Source organism: Scardinius erythrophthalmus (genome assembly GCF_964197995.2).
Source record: "Scardinius erythrophthalmus genome assembly, chromosome: 19".
NCBI lineage: Eukaryota > Metazoa > Chordata > Actinopteri > Cypriniformes > Leuciscidae > Scardinius > Scardinius erythrophthalmus.
The window spans coordinates 35,984,766-36,006,033 of record NC_138239.1 but is presented as its reverse complement, the minus strand read 5'-3'; the positions used below and the strand labels follow the sequence as shown (position 1 = coordinate 36,006,033).

Genomic DNA, 21,268 nt, shown 5'->3' with positions numbered 1-21,268 from the left:
AAGAAGCTGCAGAGCGCGAATTTGAGCAGAGCGACTTGACGCTTCAGTTTACGGCCAAGTGCGAGATAAGATGTAAGTAGCTAAACTAAACATTTCATATTTGACAGCTTTTTTAGGTCATAAATGTAAAACGAATGACAAAATTAATCAGACAAATGAATATACTTTTGTCGAATCTCGCCATTTTGAACTGAAAATAGGCCTATGTAACGTGACCAATAATTAGTTTACTGTCATTGTGAGGGGACATTAGCATTAACAAATCCGTTTTCATGTTAGGCACAAGATTAATACTGAATGTGTACATGTTGAAAATTAATATGCAATTTGTAGCCTTCAGTAAATTAAAAAACTTCAGCTTTAGGAGGGGAAGAGACAGGGCAAGATGAGGAGACTGAGAGAAAAATAAAGAGTGATGGATAAGAAGTGAGAGCAGGTATTGACACAATCTACTGCCCACTGACATTGTTTTAAAGCTATTTCTTATCCTTTTTTGGCCTTCAAACGTCTTGAAATGGACATATCAGAGAAATAAAAAATTTGAACCCCCTAATAACCTTAAATGTAGGACCTATTTGATTATAAAGCCCTTTATTAGGAATAAGATCAATAATGAATGTGTACATACTGTGAATGAATTTAATAAACTTAGTTAGGCTTCCTAGCTTTCCTAGTAGCTTTCAGTAAATTAATGCGTCTGAGAAAATGATTCATAAATCAACCTATCAGTTGACCCTAAGTTTACTTCACTGACAGACAAAAATGAAAATATATCAGTATATACCTAATATATACCTATATCAGTCAAAGCTCAGCTTTAGGAGGGGAAGAGACAGAGCAAGAGAAAAACAAAGAGAATAGGAGTGTGATGCTGATGAGGAGAGAAAAATAATCAGCTGCCCTCTTACATGGATTTAAAGCTATTGTTATCCAATTTTTTTGGCCCTCAAAACATCTTAAAATGCACATATGTAGATCAGAGAAATCAACATTTTCTCGGGGGTGCCCCTTAACCCCCCTCACTAGCCTACCTCACATTCGGGACCTCCGTGATGATAAAACCCTGCCATCTGCATGTTAATGAAACTTAATAGTGAGCATTAGACCCTAAACTAAAGTGTTACTTTTTTATTTTATCATACCCTCATTGGGGGCTGAGCCACAGACACAGACTGATTCATGTTCCATACTGGCCACACACCTTTCAGTTCAGTTAGAACCAGATGCATATTTGTTGATATTTTGTGTTTTGAAAAAGTTTTTGATTCATTGTTTTGACTCCTAACCAATATTCTAGATTAATAAAATTGACTTTTTATCTGGGCTAGTCAAATTCATTTCGGGCTACCAAAATCTGAAGAGTGCCTGCCCGAAGGGCTACCAGCGATTTTGAAATTTTGCGAGCCCTGAGTAAAATATAATAAATATGTAATATAGTACACATATTTAGCAAAATATAGCTCTTTTTTTCTAGCCAACTAATGTGCTATAGCCTATATTATGGTCATTAAATGGCTTTCCTGAGGTAAATGTTATGTGACATAATTGTTCTCCAGCTGTTTTATTGACCTCTTTCCACGGTTGAAAAACACTGATTGATCGATATTATGTATGAAGAATATACATTTCGGTAAGTTGTACTGTTTCTTTCAACATTGTTCATTTGTGTTTATTTACTAGCTAGAGATGATCGGGTCACGTGCGCTAGGGATCTGTCACGTCACATTTACAAGCGCCAAAACTGTATTTATTGTTTGAATTTCGTAATAAAATTGTTAGATTCTAAGAGCTGAGTTTTTTTTTCTATATCATAAGTAACCTGCTCTGTCTAGTGTGTCGGTCTCCGTGTCCTCTTTGCTTCGCGATTTTTCTGTGCGTGAGAAAATGAATGTGTGGCGTGAGAGCGTGTGAAAATTGTCAATCGTGTCAGTCTCACGGTGAGAGTTAGCAGCTCTGTAAATAAAAAACATGTTTAAAGGCCATTCAGTAAATCATAGATGGCCTATACCAAATCATTTTCAGTGTGGCTGTGGCCTAATGAAACTTTATAATGTGTAGTGATGCTTTGAGAGGGAACTGTCTTCAAGCTGAGGAGCAAATGGGCCATTCCTGATAACGGTTTAAATGTATTTGTTGTTCATTTGCTCTAATTAATTGTACTCATGAAACTTATACAATTTAACAACAATTTATTAAAGGGGTGGTTGATTATGATTTGACTTTTCTAACTTTAGTTAGTGTGTAATGTTGCTGTTTGAGCATAAACAACATCTGCAAAGTTACAACGCTCAAAGTTCAAAGCAAAGGAAGATATTTGGTTTTAAAGAAATTGTTTTTTAAGGACTTCAACAAACGGCTGGTAGAGACTACACCACATTCCTCCCGGGTTAGTGACATCACTAACCCTAAAATTTACATAAACCCACCCCCGGGAACGCGATTTATAGATTATCAAGATAGAATATGCTAATCAATGACTAGAAGATAACTACACATAAGCTACATAAATTCATCAACTAACCATTCAGAAATGTCCTGTTGCTTCTACATGTTGTCACTTCTTCTTGAGTCTCTTCATCTGTCTGACTCCAGTTTGAACATAAGGCTAAAAGTTTTTGAAATTTTCCATTTTGAAAGCTCCGCCCCCTGTGCCGAGAGCAGCAGCTCATTTGCATTTAAAGGAACAGACACAAAACGGTGCGTTTTTGCTCACCCTCAAAAAGTGACAATTTTAACATGCTATATAAAAATATCTGTGGGGTATTTTGAGCTAAAGCTTCACATACACACTCTGGGGACATCAGAGACTTACTTTACATCTTGTGAAAAGGGCATTACACCAACTAGGGCTGCACAATTAATCTAATTTCTAATTGCGATTACGATTACGGGTGCCACGATTACGTAATCGTTCAAAGCCGCGATTACAAAAGAAAATCCACTCTGCGTGCGTGTTGTTTAGAGCATGTTATGTTATGAGAGGCGAATCACAACTACTTCAGAAAACCCAGCACAATAGGAACTACCAGGCAGTGACATAAGTGTACGCCTCTGAAAAACTGACTTTCCTGTCCTGTCATCCATTATAGGCTACTGTGCTCGTAGCGCACACCCTTCAATTGCACGTGCAAATGCGGTGGTGCGCGCTGTGTGTCGCTTCACTGTATATAAAGTGTAAAAGAAACTACAAGCATGCAACGTCGTTACTGTAACGGGATTCAGATGTTACGGGAAGAAGGAGGCGGGAACCGGCGGACATTCAAACATATTTAATCAAAATAAAACAAATACAAAATGAAAGTAAAAGCCAGCAGCCCCTCACGGACGACTGCTGGCAACACCAAACAGAAAACACAACATCAAATAAAATCAGGCCTGTCCTCTCTCGCTCTTCACTGTCGTCGCTCCTCCTTTATGCTTCCGCTCCTCCGTGAGAGATGCGAGACCGGTGCGTCGCGCAGGTGTCGCTCATTTGCAATCACGCCACCGGCCTCGTGCCGTCCTCCCACGGCCCTCGACCTCGTCCTGCTCGCCACATACCCCCATCGCCCCTCGCAGGCCGGGGGGTACCACCGAGGCTGCGCCTACTCCCCCCCCCCCTCCCGTGGGGGGACCGATCACGGCGGCTGCGGTACCTGGGGGTATGGACAGACGAGGCGAGAGAAAAGGAGACGGAAGCATGAGGAGCGACAGAGACGAGAGAGGGGAGAGAGGAGAAACAAACAAAAAAAAAAAATTCTTGATCCGGTTCCCGGACACACTGCCGCTCGGTCCTCAACCAGCTGAGAGTCACTCGCGGTGCCATGTGATGGCACTGGACATCCGTTGGGGGACGGCTCGATGCTCCTCCGCCTCCTGGCGGACGGCGATGGCTCCTCCGATCGAGGGCAGCCGGCAGCGAGCCTCCCGTCCCCTGCTCCGCCCCCATCATGGCCGACGGCAACAGGCTCCGGCCCACGGCGAACGGGAGCGACTCCTCCGCTCCCTCGCGGATGGCAGCCATCCCTCCTCGACCCAGGAGGACGGCAGCGAGCTCTCCGTCCCACCAGATCTTCTTTCGATCCAGCACCATCGCCTCGGGCAGCAATCGGCGGCAGACGCTCCCTCGTGCTGCCCGACCTCCTCAGCACCGCGATACCTCCCAGCAGCGAGGGCTCTCCGACAGCGTGTCCCTCCTTCCTCCCGGGTTTCGCCACCAATGTAACGGGGTTTAGATGTTACGGGAAGAAGGAGGCGGGAACCGGCGGACATTCAAACATATTTAATCAAAATAAAACAAATACAAAATGAAAGTAAAAGCCAGCAGCCCCTCACGGACGACTGCTGGCAACACCAAACAGAAAACACAACATCAAATAAAATCAGGCCTGTCCTCTCTCGCTCTTCACTGTCGTCGCTCCTCCTTTATGCTTCCGCTCCTCCGTGAGAGATGCGAGACCGGTGCGTCGCGCAGGTGTCGCTCATTTGCAATCACGCCACCGGCCTCGTGCCGTCCTCCCACGGCCCTCGACCTCGTCCTGCTCGCCACAGTTACATTGTAAATTACACTAAATAAAAGTCAAATACCAATATATCACGTTACTGGTACGTTGTGTGTTAGCTGAAAAGGATTTGCATGCAGGGATGATTTTCATTTTATTCACCAGGAGCAGTTTCCATGTTTCATTAACAGTTCTTGTTAATATTGTGTATTCACCATGGTAACTGTCGTTTCCATATTAACCCCAAAATGCCACTTTATTTTCACCTTGTGTTTTTTTTATTATATTTTTTTAATGAATGTGGTGGCTCATACCAACATTGTATTAACAAAAACTAGTTTGGGACTGCTATTTAATAGCTTTAGCATAGGCCTAATGTTTATTTATAAGTAGTCTTTACTATTAGTCATATTCTGATAATCGTAATTAATTATCGCAATTACAATTTCATGGGAATAATCTGCAATTATGATTTTTGTCATAATCGTGCAGCCCTAATACCACCCCTTTTAAAAGTTTAACATGTTTAGAGCCCTATGAAATACATTTAATCACTAAAACACTGTCGCTTTGTCAGTTCATCGCAATCTCACAAAGTTCAGTTATGATCAATGAAGCTGCCAACAATGCACAATAAATATCTGACATCTTGTATACACTTTGTTTGTTAATGAGGTTTCGCCAGCCTGCATAACTCGGCACTGAATAAAAGAAAAAGTGGATTTTGGCTGACTTAAAAGGGCCATGAACTGAGAATTCAAATTTGACTTGATCTTTTGACAATTAAGAGGTAGTTATACTATAAAAATAGCCTGTAAGTTTCAAAACTCAAAACTTCCTTATTATTCCATAAACAGCTTTTATTGAAGCCTAGGCCAGAAAAGGTACCTAAAAGGTGTGAAATTATGATATTATGATATGCAATTAAGATATTGCGCCGAAAGACCGCCTTTGCGGAAGATCAACGTCTACATCACCATGTCTTTGGCTCCGCCCACCGGTGCGTTAGTGAATAGTGACATGAGAACGAGTACAGATCGACACAGGTGTAATAACATTACCTTCCAAAGAATCCTAATGCTAGGAAAGTGTCTGTTTTCTTCAACTCTGGGAAAGTCTCAGCAGTGCATTATATGTTTGTGTTCGGTACATTTCACTGTGGATTAATTGATAGTTCAGTCACAATCTCGGCACAGGCTTTGCAAACAGACTTTTTTACGATATGGATCCATCAGCAACGCCACAAACATGTAAAGTAACAGTGTTCATTCTAATGCCTGATCTGTGATCAGTGATTTCTGATGTGTAATTATTCAAGTTCAGACAGATTTTCTTTGGCTTGATTTACTGATGCAAACAGTGTTGAACAATTTACAAAACTCCCTTTATGTAATCAATGACTCTCTTGCTGTATTCACATCATGTTTGCATTATTTATGGTGAAAGCATTTGTGAGAGTGCAGAAATCGCGTCGCAATGATGAGATCACTGCATTCACGTGATCAACAGTCTGTCATCTGCTCAATGCTCATCTCTGCAACCTCTCATGTGATTAGATCTAAATATTATGCTATAATCAACACTTTTCACGATTCGTTAATCTTGACACCTATAATAGTCAATAAAACGTAGTATTCAAGAGGATTCCATATGCAATTTATTTCATATTTTTTTTCATTTATTTCATATGCAAAGATGTTCACTCTTCAAACAGAGTGTTCAAATTAGAGAGATAAAATCAGGATAGAAAATGATTCTATAATATAGCCATTTATTTCTAAATTGTGATTTTTTTTATGTAAAAATCATTTCAACATTATAAGTTGCACCTCAGGAAACATAAAATATTTTTTTTGCCCTCTGATTTTTTAATAATAAAAAATCCAGTTCATGACCCCATTAAACACGATTAGCCATTGTGCTCAAGAGATCAACAAGTATGTCTGTGATTGGCTACATTGCTCACCGCTTCAAAAACACATTGTAAATGGATACATTTTGACGTTCTCCAGAGCGCAAACACAGATATGCACTGGAGCGTTTGCAAAATGTCTGTTTCGCCATTATATCACTACAGTATCAACTGAGGGTGTTCTTGCTTGTGTTTGAGGGTCATTCGTTGCCCCTTATAACCAGGCGTGGTCACTTGATACAAACACACTTGTGATACAAACACTCTTTAACTTATTTTACTAGTTTTTCTTTAAGCCTGAACTTTTGAGACAAAGAGAGTAGTAATTTAGGATCTACTTTAAAATGTTCTTTATAGTTTTCAGTAGCAATAAAATTGCTCAGTTGTTGTTTAAATGCCCACAAATAATACGTTTGTCCTCCAGGAAGATGTTTATCAGTCTCAGCCTGAGGTCTTGCTGGGTTAATGGTTTGGTTGGAGCGGTTCCACAGACTCATTTGTGCTGATCTATTTGGCTGGTCTGTGATCATCTGGAGTCTGCGGAGCGACTATTAGGAGTTCCTATTCATCAGACTGAGTCTTGAACTCTTGCTGAGCTCTGCTCTGTACATATATCCTTCTTCTTGGCATTTTCTGAAGAGCCATGAACACATCTCTGAACATCCTCAATGGTGCAGTGGGACAAGCATGCTCACTTAAATGGGTCATGAACAACATTTTTTTTAATTTTATAATGTTTCTCAAGGTGCACTTATGTTCGTAAGATATTTTATATCACAACTGTCTTAATTTAGAAATAATAAGCCATTTTCTCCCCCGATTTTAGCCCTCTCCTTCAATTCAACTAGCTTCAATAGGCGTGTCTCATTTAAGGCGAGACACTACAGGTGAATAGGGTAAAATTTTAAAATCACCATGAAACTTCCTCAGTACACCTCAGTAAACTTACACAAGTATATAAAAAAAATGTATTACAAGTTTTAGAAATTTGTTTGTTTAATTATGTAAATTAGGCATTATCTCATTAAATATGCACAATTTTGCTTATATTTTCGGTAGATAGTTCTGAACATATGATAAAGCCAGGTGCAAAATTATTTTTTTTCATTTTGTTTATACACAAGATGAAAAAAAATTCAGAGGGATTTCAGGATATATGCTTTCATTACCTGGGAAAACAAAATATACTGTCCATAGCCTTAAAATTTTCGACACATTTTTTATTATTAAAATGTCACACAAATCAGGCCAGGAATGATTTATTAACAAATCCCTCTGAAAATATCTTCAGAATACTGCTAAGTGTATAACTGGAAAGTTTGGTGCAGTGTTGTAATGTAACGGAGTACAAATACTTCGTTACTGTACTTAAGTAGAAATTTCACGTATCTGTACTTTACTTCGTTATTTACATTTATGTCAACTTTCACTTTTACTCCACTACATTTCCTAGATAAAATGTATACTTTTACTCCGCTATATTTCCACTAAGCATCTTCGTTACTTGTTACTACAAAATAAAATCAGAAGAAATGTGTGCGACTACAATAAGGGAGGTTTGGCGAATCACTGCTCCTAGACTGCAGTACGCACGGCGCGCGCTCTATTTCAGCGTAATGCTTGTTTGTTGCCATGCCAATGGAGGAGGAAGCACAACTGAAACCGCCATGGAAGCACGAGAACCTGCCGGAGGACCTGGAGCACGTTTAACTTACAGAGCTGCCAACTCTCACGCATTCACCGTGAGACTCACGCAATTGACTTTTTCCACACGCTCTCACGCCTCACATCAATTTTCTCACGCACAGAAAAATCGCGAAGCAAAGAGGACGACCGACAGACTAGACAGAGCAGGTTACATTATGATATAAAACATTTTTTTTTTTTAACTCAGATTATGTCAATTTTATTACGAAATTCAAAAAATAAATACTGTTTTGGCGCTTGTAAATGTTACGTGACAGTCTGATGACAGATCCCTAGCTCAAGTGAACCGATCATCTGTACTAGCTAATAGTAAAAAAAAACATGAATACTGTTGAAAGATACAGTAGGCCTATAACTTACCGAAATGTTCCTTATACATAATATCGATCAATAAGTGTTTTTCATCAGCGTGAAGAGGTCAATAACATAGCTGGAGGACAATTATGTCACATTTACCTCAGGAAAGCCATTTAATAATAGGCTAGCACAGTTGGCAAGACAAATAAATAGCTATAGAGAGTATTTTGCTAAATATGTGTTCTATATTACATATTTATTATATTTTACTTATATCATTAAAGTTTTTATTATAATAAAAAAAACGCATTCTATTTAATTATTTTTAACCTTAAATAATAGCCTACTACAAGCTAGGGCTCTCTGTATGTTTACAGCATTAGGGGATTTTTTTTAATTTTTTATTTTTAGAAAAATTAACGCAGATCTTGAGTAGCCTACCTAATATTTATACAAATGAGTCAATATTAAATCAAATCACAATTGAATTGAATTGAAATAATAAAAAAGCGTAGCTTACCAGAAATTATAAACATTGTAACATGTCACTAAACCTAATAAAATTCAGTTTAATTACAAAAATGTTAGTGACAATCACAATACACTTATTGTGATGCAATTTTTGTTTTTACAGCTAAAGGTACATGCAGTGGGAGATAAACGATAACACAAGTAGCCTACAGTGCAGGCTACACAGTCCCTCCAGTTTTCCGCGATTCCGTGATCGCTGAATTCAACGCATAATCAAAAAAAAAAAAAAAAAAACTTTTACTTTTACTTCAATTACTTAAGTACATTAAATATCAGAAAATTACTTTTGATACTTAAGTACAGTATATATCAGATACTTTAAGACTTTTACTTAAGTAATATTCTAAAAGGTAACTTTCACTTCTACCAAAGTCTTTTTCTAGTACAATACTTGTACTTTTACTCAAGTATTGCTTTCTAGTACTTTATACAACACTGGTTTGGTGTACATAGGCTGAGATGTTTGTACTGGAGAATGACAAAAAACTCATTTTGAGAAAACGGCAGTTAAAGAGTTAAATAGCTCTAAATGAGAAATCGTCGTTAGCTTTAAATCCCCCTTTGGACATTCACAACTGGTTACTGATAGAAAGGAAATGCCCATATTTGGGTTACATAGCGTTGTGCAGGAGACTCAGAGCTTTACAACGATACCGGTCATGACAGACTTCAGTGAACAGACGGATCTCGGCGTGTCGCGTTGGAATGCAAACTTCTTGGTAAATTCGGGAGAAACTTACTGCCGCAAGTAAACAAAATGTAATAAAATAAACATCTTAATGTATATTTTCAACGTTTTCTTTATAGCAGCTTGAAAGAACACATATTGAAGGAGTAAACTAGCCCAAAATCTCAAAACTGACCAATGCATGAAAAATCAATGTTTTTGCCTGCCGTGTCTCGCCTTAAATGGAAATTGCAATAGTCTTTTCTTCCCTGCTGAGACATATATCTGAGTGAAATGGCTTCTGGAAGAAGAGAAAACATGGGCGGGCAGTTAATTTCTGTGACTGTTTGTTTGGGACTGTTTTACAGCTTTTATCTTGGCTTCACTGAATCCTGCAAAGGGTCCTCCTTTTTGTTGCTATAGTAATGGCCACCCTAGTCACACTAAGTGACCCAAAACTGGAAAAACTCCCCACAGTGTGTATTCAGCTTTATGCTGTGTGTTTGCTTGGTTTAAATTCCATTTCACCAGTTTTTTTTGTGTGGATTAGATCTGTTTATTTTAATTTATTACATCGACACCCCAAAGCCACATTCACTTTACCTCCGCCCCTAAGATGATTTATAATGTGCATGATTGTAAACATTTTCTTTGAGGATAATGACCATTTAATCTCCAGATACTGTGCAAATATTCTGTTAAAGTGGGCTAAGTTTATGTGGTGTGTTAAGCATAAATGTGGTTAGCCAGTCATAATAAATCTAGCGCCCAGAGCAGAAAGTAAGGCCCGTCACCAGGATCTCCAGCTTGGCCTTTGTGCTTCCATTCAGAGAGAGTCTCAAACACACCCAGAACTTCACGCTTCTGCATTCCAGCCCACAGACACACAGCAACACTGTGTTCCAGGAGTCCGTCTGTTTCACTTTACAGTGCTCAGCATGGACGGTCACATGGCTCTAGGTATCAAAGGAGTCCTGAAGATTTTGAAAAACATTTTGAGGTTGTTGAGGGGAAACCGCACTGAAAGTATTTAATAGTAGCCTTCTGGAAATCATCTACTGCTGAGCTCCAGTAAAATGTTTTGCTTTTTAAAGGCCTGTTGACACTAAGAATGGAATGAATCACAAATTAAAGATCTATTTACCAAGAGATACTAGAACAACTGGAAAGTACAAATTTCACTTACTTCAATGGCTCCTGTCATGTTTTTTATTTTATTTTACCTTTCCTTTAATGTGTAATAAAGCTGTTTGTGCATGTAATCAATCTGTTACAAAGCCAAAGGGAGTGAATTACTCCAACAGAAAACCCTTGCCTGAAACGCCTCATTTGTAGTCCCGCTGTTATTTCCATGCCACGTCATTTAAGTCCCCATGAAATCAAAATTGACCCTATTTACTTTGTTAGCGCATATTACTAGTCTTGTGGTGAACAATTAATCCATGCAAGTAAATATATAAAAAACAAATTTTTTACCATGGTAATCTTTAATCAAAGTCTGAAAAGTTACTTCCGGGTCTGGAATGGCGTCCACTCCCCTCAAACCGTTAGTCTGCTATGAGCGAGAGATGGAGAGGAGGAGCGCTAGAGTAAAACCCTGCCCTCTGTTCAATATTCCGTTTCACTTGGAAATACGTCATAACACTGGAGAAAAGTCGTTTGCAACTTCCGGTTCACGGGGACTTTAAGATTAGGTTTTGCTTGAACTTTAGTCATTCTGATTCCAATTCTGATTCTCATCGATTCCCAGTTTTGATTCCAATATGGTGGTAAAAAAAGTCAAACATTTAGATATCAAATACATTTATTTTGTCATTTTGCGAAGCATTCTGTTGCAGCTGAATACCATGAACAAAAATCAGCAGCATAAAGAACAATCAGCTAATAAACTAGACTAGCTAATATAAATTCAAACATTATTAAAGACAAGTTAACATTCAATAATACAATAAGAACAAATTAGCAATAGCAAAAATAAATGGAACTGAGCAAAGTTCAGAAATTGAAATCAAATGTAAAATAACACTATTTCACAGTTTTCTTTTTATAAATAAAATATAGATTAATCGTTATTAAAGTTTCAAAAGATTTTCAGTCAAGATCAATAAGTGATTTTTCTTTGTCTTTTGTGGTTTGATTAACAGTAAGGATACAGATGGTAGCAGGTATATACAGGTGAGACTTGAAGAATTAGAATATTGTGCAAAAATAATTGTAATTTTGATGATTATGGCTTACAGCTTATGAAAACCCCAAATTCAAAATCTCAGAAAATTTGAATATTACATGAAATCAATAAAAAAAAGGATTTTAAATACAGAAATGTCGGCCCCCTGAAAAGTATAATCATGCATATGTATATAGTTATATACAAAATATATTAGTTTCACCTTTTAAGTTGAATTACTGAAATACACAAACTTTTGCACGATATTAAAATTTTGAGTTTCACCTGTATTAGGCTGCCGTCCCTTTAAGAGCTAATGCACAGATCCAATATACTGATACACATGCATTTTCTTTCTGAATTGTTTGTTCACATAAGACATAACTGACTGTTAACGAGGATACAGTTAACTCGACAATACAGGCGTTTCAAGCGCAAGAAGACGTGAAAGAGTTCAATTTCGTGCGCTGTCTGAGACGCGGACTAAACGCTACTACAGTTAGCCATCTCATTCCAAGATCTTTTTGTGTGAAGTGAACAAATTCCTCACACTCAATTTTTCATAACTCGCCTGTTTGTACTTAATAAACCAATAAAAACATTTGGCGCGAGGTCACAGCGTTTGGGTTCGCGCGCTCACAAGGTTTGCGAAAAGTAAATGCTACAGGCTAAAACACTCGAGGTTAGAGCCAGGGCAGATGACAGGAATCATCATCTTTATTATTGTTAGAACTACCTCAAACTAAAGCGCCGTCTCTTCGGAGCTGTCATTTTCTTAAATGAGCCGCGGCAATGTTTCAAATGAGCTTCTAACGCTAAGCAAACGCCTTTATTTTCGCGGTCACCTTGTACACAAACCATTTTGAAACTAAGGAGCCATTTGTCCTCCGATTTGTCCGCCGCGTTTGCGTGACTCATGTTTAAAAAAAGTGACGTGAGTGGAAGGGCGACGCCGCGGCAGTGTGTGAGCGGGAGGCAGAGCGGCAGAGACATGCGACAGAGTTGCGAAATTGCAGGCGCGGCTCAAAATGGCTGTTATTTCAAATAGCGTAGCATATTTTAAACTAATCGGTTAACCGGTTTCAACCAGCTAATGAGGCTCGGTGGTCGGTCCAAATTTTTTTTAGTTTTCACCATCCCTAGTACTCCATAGTAAACAGAGGCGTGTTGTCTGTCGGATTTTTTCCGGGAGTTCTGTTGGAATTTTCCCGCACGTTAATTCTGACCAATCGAATTGCAGTTATGGAAGTGCGTTCAAGACAAATCTGGCCAGCGAGTGATGTGGATGTTGTCACGTGACTGCATTTTGGGTCGTTTTATCAACCATAAACTGATCGGACCAGAGCGATCAGTGTGGTGTGAAAAGGAACCAAAACGCCTGAAAAATGCTACAAAGTATAATTTTTCGCCCTTGGTCCGGACTAAATGAACCGAACTACAGATGTGAAAGCACCCTTAAACTTTCGCTTTCGTGGCGATGCAGCAGTAGCCCGTCAACTGTCCCAAGCGTTGTTCACGTTCATGTTCTAGCAACCATGCATAAAAATATTATCGCTAACTGGCAATTGACTTGTTTCATATAATCGTCAACACTGATTTTTACTTTTGTGTGTGTGTGTGTGTATGTATGTGTGTGTATGTATGTATGTATATGAATAAAGATATATACATATACAGTAATATATTTATGTATATGTATGATGTATGTATCTGATTCCGTTCCTCATGAGCAATGGCCTCCAGTTCAGTAATATTCTAGGGTTTGTGTAATGCAGCCGCCACTTTCAAATCCCTCCAGAGATTTTCTATGGGTTTCAAATCAGGGGACTGTGATGGTCACTGTAGACTCTTTCAGGTTTCTTCTGAAACCAAGCCTTGCTGGAATTTGAGGTATGCTAGGGATCATTGTCCTGTTTGAAGGTCCGATGACACCCAAACTTCAGCTTTCTCACTGACGGCATGTTATATGCTTCACTCTTCTTCCTCCAGACATACCGCTGATCTATAGGGCTGAAAAGTTCCAGTTTTTTTATTTCATCACTGTATAGAACAGAATCCCAAAATTTCTGTGGCGTATTTATATGATTTTGAGCAAATTGGAGCCAAATTTTATTGTGCTTCTGGTTCAGTAGTTGTGTAGTCTTGTAGTTCTGGCATGGAAACCGCACGCGTTTAGTGCACGCCGTACTGTGCAGCTGAAACCTTAGTGCCTGTTGCCACTAAGTCTTGCTGCAGGTCTTTTGCAGTCTGTCGAGGGTTTTTCTGGTTTTTCTCAGAAATCTGGTTGCAGCCGCTGATATCTTCCTTTTTCTGCCCCGTCCAGGTAGAGTAACCACTGTTCCTTTAACTTTGAACTTGCAAACTGTGCTTCCAACAGTGTCTCTAGGAACATTTAGTGCCTTCGCTATCTTTTTGTATCCTGTTCCTTGTTTGTGAATGGCGATGATATCTTCTCGTAACTAGGGATCAACCGATATGCATTTTTTAGGGCCGATACCGATTATTACAGATAAAGTGGACCGATAACCGATATTTTGAACCGATATGTGTCTTGTGTAAAAATGAAAATTAATGTCAAAATTAAGAATAAAAAGGCCTCTGACAAAGACTCTCTTTAAATTATTTTAACATATCTTTAATTCTGAGAACTGTTCATAATAACTACATTAATATTAATAATAACAACAAACATAAAAAGTGCTGGGAGCATCCAAATAATAGAGGTGACTATTCAATTAATAGTCTAATGCACATCAATAGATTAACTAAAAAAGCACACACACATATGTATACATACACAGACACACATATACAGTACATATATATGTATGTATGTGTATGTATGTATATGTATATATATATATATATATATATATATATATATATATATATATATATATATATATATATATATATATATATATATATATATATAGTGCTATGCATAAGTTTAGACACCCATGCTAAAGTTGACTAAAAAGAGGAATAAAAAATCATATTTTGGAAATTGAACTTAATGCCTTAATTTAAAAAATTAGGAAAAATCCAACCTTTAAGGACACCAATTTTCTTTGTGAATGAATAATGTATCGTAAATAAATAAATGTTCTTCCTTAAAATACAGGGTGCATAAGTTTGGACACCCCTATGATAAATTCCCATAGAGGCAGGCAGATTTTTATTTTTAAGTATGTGTGTGTGTATATATATATATATATATATATATATATGTATGTGTATATTTAGCATTTTATTTGCAGCTAATCGCTACACCTGCTTTTGCATGCACAATGTGAACATTATTCATATGAATATACCCAGAATTGCATTTAAAATCACGCACAAACCATATTGTAATAGTGTGGGGGTTTTTTTCTTTATTTTTGATGTGTGAAATGTTTGTTTGACTGTTTATCACGGCGATACAAACTAGGAAGTATACAGGACAGCGTCATCCAGAAACGTGCAATGTGAGATGATTGACAACTAACGTTATTCGTCAAATGAGAGAGCGCGGAGTCGGAGATAATCAGGAATAGGGAGCTTGCGTCAGGGCGTCAGAGCTCGTGCTTGATGCCCTTTCAGCTCTTCAAAATTGCATAATGGTAATTCTGAATCTGTGACAAATTATTTTGCTATCATGTGAGAATAAAGCAATATTTATCCAAATATGCGCATTTTTTTTGACTAAGAGCCCTAATGGAACGGACACTGCTGTTCAGTGAAGCGATGTGAACAACACAAAAACCGCAGCAGACGTGAGTGAATTCATTCGTGCTGATAATCTATTCACAATATAACGTTAAGTTGGCCGAATGGTGAGAGAAGTAGGTTTTAGTTTCACTAGCACTGATGTGAAGCTCCGTTAAAGCATATCACTGCAATGACGGACACTGACCGGGAATTCACAGTATAATAACTGTGAACGGGGCTTGTCATCATAAATTGATTATATTTAGGTGTTTTGCAACTTCAGTGTAGTGATTTAATGCAACTTCAGGAATGTTTACTGCTTTCTTACCTTCGAGAGATAACTGATGTGTGATGATCACTGAAGCAGCTCCTGTTAGCAAGTGCTTTCGGTGTGAGAGCGGAACATTTTCCAGCCGCGCCAGCCGTATTGACTGGCCGGACTAGTGACTCAAACAAATCAGATGGTCGATGGGCAGGGCTTAGTCAAGGCCACAGAGCGGTGCGCTCTGACTGAGGTGGCTGGATCAGTGCCAGATCGTGCATTTCAAAATAAAATTGTTTTATCGGCAAATCGGTTTTGAAAATGGCCGATACCGATGATAACACGTCGATAAACGGTCGACCCCTACTCGTAACTTTTTGGACCATTCTTTTGACCATATTTCTAACATGCAGTCAAATGTGACACTCAACAAACTTACCCAGTTCAGTTTATCATGTGTTCTAGCTCAAGCACACCTGGTTCAACTAATGAAGCCCTTGATTAGTTACATCAGGTGTGCTTGAGACAACACCTGTTTTGCAGATTTGTGCTGTTGTGAGGGATTCTATTCAGGGGGGTGAATAATTTTGAGAATGCAGAAGTCATTAAAAGATGCATTTTCAGTTGAATTTGGGGAAACATTTGTTGTGTTGAGCTATTTCAATTACTTTTGTTTGATTTGTTCATTGCAAACAGCTGAACGTCTATAATTGTTGCCAATAACCCTGATTTGCAATGGGGGTTGAATAATTTTGATATATATATTGGTAACACTTTTTATTTTGATAGTCCCCTTTGAAGTAACATTACACCTGTAACGTTACTTACAATAAGTAACGTTGCAAGGTATAGAGTTTGTGTAGATTTACTCAGAAAATAAATTTAGTTGATGATGTGCATGGCTCTTTTAAAATGTTAGGTTACTAAACATTATTGCACAATAGATTTGTCAAGATATTGAGTGTTGAGATGGCTGAGGAATATTCCTACAGACACACACCCCTGAGCTACTGTGCAGTGTTCAGTTTCATGAAGAAGAGTCTGGAGTCTCCTAGGACTGCACAAATGTTGGAGTTGATAGCTGGGCCGATGGATCAGAGATGACCCTGACATGAGTAGCCTTGCACTGATGGAGGGAATGAGAGGGAGGAAAAGGGAGTGTTGTACACAGAGGCCTGAACAAACAGTTGAGGATCAGAAATTCCTCAAACAGTACGCCTTGGGCCGGATGTTCTCGCTCCAGCAGAACCGGGTGTGGTGGGATCTGTAAACACTGCTCTTTGATATGGAAAAGAGTGCTAGAGAGCCAGCTAATTTTTCCACAAATTGTGTTTCTCCGTATTATATGTAATTCAGATCTCTTAGTACTGTTTGTTTCTGTATTATGTCAAAAAATCTGAATGTACTGTGTGTATGCTTCCAATTAAAAGTTTGTGTGAAAAGATTTTGGTTTTGGTTTTTGAAAGTCTCTTCTGCTTGTGTGATCAAAGCTGAATGTTCAGCATCATTACTCCAGTCTTCAGTGTCACATGATCCTTCAGGATTATTCTATTATGCTCATTTGCTGCTCAGTTATTATTAATTATTATTGGTGCTCAATTGTTGATAATGGTTCTTATTATCAGTGTTTATTTTTCTGCATAATATTTTCTGTGCTACATATTTTCAGGATACTTTAATGAATAGATATTTCAAAAGAACAGCATTTATTTGACATAGAAATCTTTTGTAACATAAATATATTTACTGTCACTTTCCATTAATTTAATGCATCCTTTCTGAATTACAATATTTATTATTATGATTATTATTATTATTATCTACCACCATTCAACATTGATAATAATAAAATGTTTCTTGGGCATCAAATCATCATATTAGAGTGATTTCTGAAGGATCATGTGACACTGAAGACTGGAGTAAGGATGCTGAAAATTCAGCATCAATTTTTTTTCCAAATTTTAATCACAGGAATAAATTACATTTTATATTTACATTACACACAATACATTTTAAATATTCAAATAATATTAATAGAGTTTTTACTCTATTCTTGATCAAATAATATTGCCTTGGTGAGCTGAAGAGACTTCTTTTATAATTATTATTCCAAACTATTGACCAGCAGTGTGTGTTCATTTTCGTTTCAGTTACCAATAAGAAACCAGCACAAGTTTTCCTCACAAAAGTGAAGCAGTTTGAGGGCTCTTCATCTTTTGTTAGGAGAACACAGTGGACCATCAGTCAGCTGCGGCAGGTGAACTGCGTCGACCCCATGCGAGTGAGTAGATCGGCCTCTTTCTCCATTTCCATCTTTCTGAGATGGCTGTTGGGTGTTTTGATGGTAATGATCTTTGACTGCTTCTCTTCATCCAAAAATGTTTAGGATTGCGCTGAGTTTGACCTGATTTTTGAGAATGGATCTGACCAGTGGATAGCGGGTTCAGCTGGAGAGAAGAGCATGTTTGTCCAGATCCTCCATCACACATGTCAGCGGTTCATCCCCGAAAGAAAACCTGATTTTATCAACTGCCACTCCAAACTGGTGGGAGGTGAGACGCCCCATTCAAACATACTGTACACCAGGGCTATTCAATTAGTTTCATTCGAGGGCCGCATTATCAAATCGAAAAGTTGAGGTGGGCCGGTGGGTTGGTTTGGGGGTTTATCTTATTTATTGAAACATAACAGTTTCAATAAATAAGCTAAAGTAACCCTAAAGAAGTGTGGTATTTACTTGGAAATGTGGTACCCAACAGTATGCAAATATATAAAACCATAATAAATAAAAACTTGATAATTTACAGCTGTGTACAACTATTTTCCTTGGAACAAATAAATTATTTATACAAACGTATAGCTGTTGGGGAGAAATAATAATTATTTTATTAATAATAGTTATGCTTAAATGAAAATATTCTGACAGTGAGACTTGTTAACAGGCTCCCACTGTATAAAAAAATGCCTAAACACAAGTTAAAAACTATACGCACCTTTACAAAGAAACTGACATAATTTCATAACAAGCATTAAATATATATTCCTCTGCCCACCTAATAAAACTAATGCAATTTAAATCACTATATTTACTATTAAACTATATAATATTATAGTATATATTTACTATATTTATTTATTACTACATAGTATTCAATATAAATATTGCACATTTCTGCCCAACCATGGTAAATTACTACAGTAAATGTGGTAAATGTTTGTAAGGGTGATTAGGGGATTTAAAGTCTTCTAATTTCGTTCATGCCACAATGTTTCTCCTGCTTTCCTCATCAGTCTTGTTGGGAATGTTGAGGCTGTTTCATCCGATTTAATACTAATTAAATCATCGAGTGATTTGTGGTTTGTAACAGAAATGTTTCTGTCGAACTGAAACGCTTCCACTGGTTGTCGCAACGCTGTTTAATATTAGTGTGTCCGGAACCGGGAGTAAACGCAACTCCGTGCTGGGCCGTGTTTAAACAACTAGTGAAACAACTGAAAACATCGCTATTTGTTGTAACTGTACTGAACGAGAAACCGCTTCAGATGATTCAGTGACGGAGCGGTCCGAGTGAATCCGAATAGTTTTAGACCGTTATGCAAGCGCGTTTAGAAAGAATCGAACCAAAAGAATGATTCATTCACGAAGGATTGGTAGCCTATCGCTGGTTCAGTCGACATAAATTCGGGACACATATAATAACTGCTGAAATATTCACACGTAAAACGTTTCTCAGGTCGATCGGAGCGAAAAGAGGAGGAGGGAGGTTGGTGCCGTCGGGCCGCATGGAGATGATTGGCGGGCCGCATGTGGCCCGCGGGCCGCCAATTGAATAGCCCTGCTGTACACTCTCTCCTTCTGCTGTGTTTGTGTGTTTTTTGCTTTGTTTTCTGCTGCTGTAGTCCATCTTCTTCCCGTTTCAGCATTGTGTGCGTTCAGATATGCTCTTCTGCAGACCTCGGTTGTAACAATTTGAGTTACTGTTGCCTTTCTATCAGCTGGAGCAATTCTCCTCTGACCTCTGGCATCAACAAGGCATTTTCGCCCACAGAACTGCCACTTACTGGATATTTTCTCTTTTTCGGGCCGTTCTCGGTAAACCCTAGAGATGGTTGTGTGTGAAAATCCCAGTAGATCAGCAGTTTCTGAAATACTCAGATCAGCCCAACAACCATGCCACGTTCAAGGCCACATAAATCACGTTTCGTCTTCATTCTGATGCTCAGACTGAACGTCAGCAGATCATCTTGACCATGTCTACATTAGTGTTGTTAAAAGTACTGACTTCTGTACCAAGTCAGTAGTGAAATTAAAAAAATTTGACTATACCAGCATTTCCCTGGTATAACATTTTGAGCGCTGTTGAACGGATTCTTAAACACCTCTGGTTGTCCATTGTGTTCATGGCCATAAATGTTTTTAATATTTTTTGTTAATTATAATAACTTGTTTATTTATTTATTTATTTATTTATTTATTTATTTATTTATTTATTTATTTATTTATTTATTTATTTATTTATTTATTTATGTGTTTGATTTATTGACTGTTGCGCACGTTCCTTTACGCCAATGGGTGGCGACAAACTACCATCTTTATGAGCGAGTCATTAAATCATTCATTCAACAGAATTGTTCACAAACATTTTGGAACTAAGTGTCCTTATGAGTGACTCAATGAGTCATTCATTCAACCGATTTGTTCAAAAACACTTGATTCGGCGACACGCAACGGCCCTGTTCCTGTTTGGCTGGATTCATTTGGAAGTAGTTTTGTTGGCGAAGCAGATATAGACAAACTAACTTGAACTATATGTGTCTAAAATGTAAGTTACTCAATATGAACTTCTTGTTTACTGAGTTGTTAGCCTGTTGGCCCACTTGTACCTCATTAACTTGCTGAATTTGAGGTATCAACAGTTGTCGTTTGTTTTATTTTGCGTGTGGAAGCGTGCCATCCCAACAAGAGACTAATAATGAACTTACATGTTTTATTAATGATGTTTTAACACGATAACCTGTCTGTAATATGAGTAAGTTACATGGCTGTTGCCATGACGCACAGCAACGTTCAGGTACAGAGACATTTCACAGCAACATCTTTAATAATGTACGGAGTCAGTTATTGTACACATCATAGACCGTTTAGTTCATATTATAGGCTGGATTGGGAGCACTCCCTTTTGTAAATGACAAGGCTATTCTGCATAGACCAGATAGAGGAGACTGAGCTGGTTGTTACACAGTCTATTAAATGTTTTAATTTGGTATTCAAACAGCTTCTCAACATGGACAATACGAACCAAACTCTTCCAATCTCAGCTACATCTACAGTGTTTGAGGGCGGGGCAAAGTAAATATTGTTTGCGGACAGCCAATGAAAACCATAGCCTGGTATTATGCAAATTAGTTACAAACCTACGCAGGTTCGAGCGGAAAATAAGATTGGAATTACTGACGACTCGTTTCAGGAAGTTCGGAATCGATTCTTTCATTTGGGAGGCAATAATGCCATTCATCTACAATTTGATGTTTGAAACTTTGCAGACCTTTA

At 38.1% G+C, this 21,268-nt stretch overlaps 1 protein-coding gene across 3 annotated transcripts in view; it reads left to right on the top strand.

Annotated features, from left to right (window-relative positions):
• stxbp6 (syntaxin binding protein 6 (amisyn)) overlaps positions 1-21,268 on the top strand; it is a 62,443-nt gene that overhangs the window by 30,072 nt on the left and 11,103 nt on the right. For 2 of the 3 annotated variants that reach the window (XM_081394356.1, XM_081394357.1), the window contains exons 3-4: positions 17,868-17,998; positions 18,104-18,269. The exons of the other annotated variant lie outside the window; for it this stretch is intronic. In XM_081394356.1, the coding sequence (XP_081250482.1) occupies positions 17,868-17,998; positions 18,104-18,269 (297 nt within the window). The remainder of the gene's footprint in view (positions 1-17,867; positions 17,999-18,103; positions 18,270-21,268) is intronic. 3 annotated transcript variants of the gene reach the window in all.